General features: G+C 41.9%; 1 protein-coding gene across 1 annotated transcript in view; it reads left to right on the top strand.

Annotated features, from left to right (window-relative positions):
• Positions 1-5,987, top strand: part of LOC103385580 (glutaminase kidney isoform, mitochondrial) — a 12,271-nt gene that overhangs the window by 1,990 nt on the left and 4,294 nt on the right. Inside the window, exons 3-7 of the mRNA XM_008319510.3 lie at positions 970-1,091; positions 3,347-3,476; positions 3,561-3,640; positions 4,049-4,212; positions 4,324-4,382. Of these exons, the coding sequence (XP_008317732.1) occupies positions 970-1,091; positions 3,347-3,476; positions 3,561-3,640; positions 4,049-4,212; positions 4,324-4,382 (555 nt within the window). The remainder of the gene's footprint in view (positions 1-969; positions 1,092-3,346; positions 3,477-3,560; positions 3,641-4,048; positions 4,213-4,323; positions 4,383-5,987) is intronic.

Raw genomic sequence — 5,987 nt, 5'->3', positions numbered from 1 at the left:
CCGAAGGGACCCCCGCAAGAATCGGAGGTACCGTGCGGTTCTCGGCGACATATATGTCATATATTTGCATATATATTTATATATATTTTTATATATATTTATATATATATTTATATATTTTTTATATATATTTAAATAAATATTTATATATTTTTATATATATTTTTATATTTATATATGTTTTATATATATTTATATATATTTTTATATATTTTTTAAAATTTTACATTTAAATATGTGTTAATATTACAGTACAAACATTATTAACAGAATACTAATCCTGTAATATTACAAAATGTTTGAATTGATTTTAGAGTTTACAGCTGGGTTTAGTACAAATGATTAAAGCTAAGGTACACACAAGAGCTTTTCTTCTTTTTTTCCTTCAGGAGTTAGCACTGTTTTTGAACATGTTAAAAACCCTGAAGAAGAATTACCTTTATTTACATCGTTCATTTATTGACCAAACAAAACTTCTCCTCTAATTTTAACCCTTTGTTATTCCTGAAGAGCAGTGATTGTTTGTTTGTTAAAAACCCTGATCCTCTCACCAACACCTCCGTACCACAACAATAACCAGTAACACCAGTAAAAGCAGTGAATGAAATCACAGCTGGAGCTGGAACTCTGTGATGAACTCCAGTGAAACAGGAAAGTGTCTCCAAACAGGAAGAAAACTCTGACTCTCAGAGAATACGGTTGAGTTAAAATAAATATAAAGAGTGGAGGGCCTGTGGTCAGGTGGGCTGTGCACATGTCTTCCCAAAATAGATGCACTTGGTTCTTCAAGTCACTCTCGGACCATGTGACGATTGACAGCAGCTTCACTGGTGTGTCCTGTTCCATGAGTGTACTTCCTGTTCCAGTCGCTGCAAATACTGACGTGTTCATACTGATGAAGTATCATCATGTGTATCTTGTGTATAAATCATATCAAACCTCCATCTTTACCTTTACCTTCTTCCACAGGCTCTGAGGAAAACCGGTCTGCTGACCTCTGACCCTCGGCTGCGGGACTGCGTCCTTCAGATGAGACGGTACTCGCGGGAAACTGCCGGTCCTCACATGATGGACAAGAAGCTGTTTCAACGGTGAGAAGACGATGACGATGAAAAGAAAGAAAATAAACAAACGGCACGATCGTCAAACTGAAAGAAGTCAAAATGAAACTGAAATAAAATAAATAATAATAATAACAACAATAAAATTAGTTAATAGTGATAATAATAATAATAATATTAATAATAATAACAATGATAAAGTTATAATAATAGTTAGTTTCATAATGTAGCGGTTAGCACGCCTGCCTTGGAAGTAGAGAGTCCTAGGTTCAATTCCCAGAGAAACCACATGCTTTATTTATTTCTAATAATGATGATGATAATATTAATAATAATAAAATCCTAATAATAATAATTATAACAATGATAATAATAGTGATACAATATTTATTTTTACTAGTTGTTATAATTATTTTTTATACATACACGCAAATATAAACATACAGAGAGAGCTATAAAAAAAGAAGAAAGTGTATGTATAATATATTTTATATATTTGATTTCATATACAGTTGAACAGTACCGTCTGTATTGTAAGGGTCTGTACTGTAAGAGCCGTCTGTGTTTGTGTTGATCACAGACTGACGGACCTTTATGACTGACAGCTGTTCACATGCACAGATGGAACGTGAAGCAGTGGAGTCTGTTTTAGAAAGACGACACTACCTACAGAGAAAAACACCGTCATAAATACACAGAGACGTTTCTTCTCCCGCTCTCAACGGTCCTGGCTGAGACCGGACCACGGGCCAGATATTTAGTTTCATCTGAAGCAGCACATTCAGTCAGTCATTTCCCTCCAGGGATGACAATCAACTGCTGGGAATCTGGGAATCTGTTAGAGTCTGCTGATGGAGGCACCGAGGACCAGGCACGCACCTCATATAAACATATATATATATATAAATATACATACACACATATATATGTCGACCGTGAGCAGCTGACTGATGTCTGGACCGTCCTGACCTGAGGAGGACTGGTCTCCCCTGGAGGCAGCTGTGGTATCTGACACCAGGACGTTAAGAGCCTCTGACTGTTAGAAGATCTGGAGAAGTTGGACAACAGCTGAACCAGGATCAGAACCAGGATCAGAACCAGGACCAGAACCAGGAGGATCAGAACCAGGATCAGAACCAGGTTCAGAACCAGGATCAGAACCAGGATCAGAACCAAGATCAGAACCAGGTCCAGAACCGGGACCAGAACCGGGATCAGAACCAGGATCAGAACCGGGATCAGAACCAGGACCAGAACCAGGATCAGAACCAGAACCAGTACCAGAATCAGAACCGGGATCAGAACCAGAACCAGGATCAGACCTAAGATTAGGAAAACCTGACTGATTCCCGTAACAGACACTGATGTCAGTGGTTGGACTCAGACTGAATGGCAGAACAAATGGTTCCACAGCTGAACATTCCACTGAGCATCAGCGTCTCCACACTGACTGTTGACTGTTGACTGTTGACCATGGTTCCTGTTGGTGCCACGTGGTCCACACGGACAGCCGTCCTCACGGTCCACGGTCTTTCAGGAGCGTCTGCTGGGTGGGATCCAGGACTGTGATCCTCCCATAAGAAGCTCAATCCTCTCACCACTGGACCGTGGGTCTGAAATATCATCAGCCAACATGGGGCTGGAACCCACAACCCTCAGATTAAAAGTGTCAAATTCAACCAACCGAGCTATAAATAATAATACAATAAAACAATAATAAAAAAAAATAGAACTCTCTAGAACTCACCATCAGCTGCAGTTCACGTCACAACAACAGAGGTTTTCTTTGACCGTAATCTGGACGTTTGTGTTGGTTTTTATATTATATTTTGTTTGGTTTAAATCTGTCTGTGTTAACATGTATTTATTCAGTTGCTCATATATTCATGTTTATATATTTATATACTGTATTTATGATAATGATGGTGGTTTTCATGAACTGATTATTTCACTGCCTCCCCACCAGCTCTGGGACTAGGTGTCCAGGACTAAGTTCCTAGGACTAGATTTTTAGGACCAGTTGTCCAGGACTAGTTGACCAGGACTAGTTGTCCAGGACTAGGTGTCCCACCTACACACATTGGGCAATGTCTAAGAATTTATATTTAACTAAATGTGTGATTAAATGATTCATACTTTTAATGCATAATTTTGTCTCGAATGACTCATTAAATGAAAGCCTCCATAAAATATAATATAGTATAGTAATATAATATACATTGTACTAGCTGACGTAGTACTCTGGCTGACGGGAGTACAATCGTACTTTGTTTCTTGTGTCCCAGGTTTGTGGCCAACAACATGATGCTGCTGACCAAGGCCTTCAAACAGAAGTTCATCATCCCAGACTTTGAGCAGTTCACTCAGCAGATCGACCAGATCTACGACCGGGCTCAGCTGCAGGACGGAGGACAGGTGAGTCCACACACACACACACACACAACCGCCGTTTGCCCTCATTTTATCTCTCTCACCTTTGCGGCTCCTTCTTTTCTGCAGGTCGCTGATTACATTCCTCAGCTGGCCAAGTTCAACCCTGACCTCTGGGGGGTGTCACTGTGCACCATCGACGGACAAAGGTACAGACGCAGCACGAACACCGCTGACGTTCGGAGTCTTACGAACAAATACAGTCGGGCTTCGAGACACCAGGTTTCCACGTTAGGAATCTGGAAACCTAGCTGCATTTCCCCCCCTCAGCACTGTGTGGCGCTGTCTCACTTACTGTCCCTTGCTGGGTTATTTTAGCAATTTTTATAACAATAATTATTATCTTAATTATATGATCAAAATATTATTGTTTATATCTATGTTTTCGATGTTTAGATGAGGTGAGGCTGGAACGAATTAATTGATTTTTTAAGTTATTTTTAATGGTATCTTGAAGCCCTTTTAGTTATTTTTAATGGTATCTTGAAGCCCCACTGTATATATGTACATATATTTATGACTTTCCCTGACATTCCTGATATTCCCTGGTGACGCAGACACTCGGTCGGCGACACCAAGATTCCCTTCTGTTTGCAGTCGTGCGTGAAGCCCCTGGAGTACGCCGTCGCCCTGCACGAACTCGGGAGCGAAGCCGTTCACCAGTTTGTGGGAAAAGAGCCGAGCGGATTCAGGTTCAACAAACTGTCGCTGGATGAAGAAGGTAAACAAAAGCCGTGACGTTTCCTCAGGACGAACGTTAAATAAAAAACAAAATAAATACGAGTGACGCAACACGAGACAATGTTAATTAATGCTGTGGCTTCTCGTGCAGATAAACCTCACAACCCCATGGTGAATGCAGGAGCGATCGTCATCAGTTCTCTAATTAAGGTAAAACCCCGGGGCGAGTCACCGCCACCGCTGCTCTGATGTGATTAACGTCTTCTAAACAAACACGTTTCTATTTTAAAATATGCACAAAAAACGCAGCCGTGGGCTGAAGGTCGTTAATCAGACGAGCCGCACCAGGAGTCTGAGTCTCACTTAGGTTAAAGGTCAGACATGAATTAATGTAATGATGAAAAAGAAGGCAACAGAACAACCTGACTAGCCACCAGGGGGCGACCCGGCTTATCGCAAAAATAAAGTTTATTTTTATTTTCATGGATATTTACACTACTTTTGACTTTTAGTATCAAAGATTTATGTTTCATCCATTCATCTTCTATTTTATATTTATTTAGAGCTTTTCATGGTCACAGACAGGGGGCAGAGTTACATCTGAACAACAAATAGAGACCCAATAAAACCCATTCACACCTGCAGTCAGTTCAATAGCGTTTTTCCATAACGTAGCGTTTAGCATAGCTGTCTTTCAGGGAGAGCGGTGTTTTTTCATAGCGTACCTTTTAGCATAGCTGTCTTTCAGGGAGAGCGCAGAGAGTCTTGGGTTTGATTCCCTGACGGCAGCTCTGGTGTGGCAGCCTGTGTCCACACCAGTGACATTATGTTATTTTGCTGTTAGCAAGAAAGCTGTAACTTTGACATGTGAACTTGATTTTTGTAAAAACTATTTCCCGCCTCGTCCTCTGTGTTATCTGCTCAGAAAACGATCTTCTCATGATAGTTTTTTATTTTGTCGGACAAAGATTTGTTTGCTCAGTTCACCCGGCGTTAAACCACAGACGTAATCAAAAATCGATCGATCGCTGATGCTGAAACTTCCACGTTTCAATCTGAACAAACACAGACACGGACGTCTGCAGCAGTGACCACTGGTCGCTGATGTGGACTGACGTGGACTGACCAGGCATCAGAAAGTGACCTTTGGTCTGTAACAACATGTGTTGTTGTTGTTTGTTAAAATGTGGGCTGCGCTCATTTTTACTTTCCTGGTCACGGACGCTGCGTGCCACTTTCCCATGTCAGGTTTTTCCACACCGGGTACAGCCGCAACTAAAACAGAGATAACCTGGGCCTCTTATGTAGGTCAGGTTTGACACTGACGTCAGAGACCGACTGCATGGGCGTGTGTGCGCCCTCGGCCAATCACAGCCTTTGGAAATGAAGGCGTGCAGCAGTAGTAGTTTGGTGGGGGACGTTAGAGAAGACAACAGTGTGAGGACGTGTCCTTGTGAATATTTAAATGTTGTTTACACGTCTGTAACCACCAGCCCAGGATCCGTCCTCCGTCCTCCGTCCCCGTCCTCAGGGGACGCTCAGCCTGCAGTGATTCCTGACACCGACTTTGCTCTTTATAGACGGAGTCATTAAACTAGAATGTGACTTTCAGCCCATGATACCTGAGCAGTCTGTGGAATTTAAGAGCAGTCATAAGCACTTCTGCCATGTGCACCCACTGTCATGCTGTCAGTTCCCACCCAGACTGACCTCACTGCTCTGTGTCACCGTCAAAGTGCTCAAACACTGCCCTCTACAGGGGCTCGGGGGCTCCTGACCGTGACTAGAAACTAACATGAAAAATATCTGCTCTCC

This window comes from Cynoglossus semilaevis, chromosome 10, assembly GCF_000523025.1.
Source record: "Cynoglossus semilaevis isolate Cse_v1.0 chromosome 10, Cse_v1.0, whole genome shotgun sequence".
NCBI lineage: Eukaryota > Metazoa > Chordata > Actinopteri > Pleuronectiformes > Cynoglossidae > Cynoglossus > Cynoglossus semilaevis.
The sequence above is the reverse complement of the archived record's forward strand: the minus strand, read 5'-3'. Positions and strand labels throughout refer to the sequence as shown.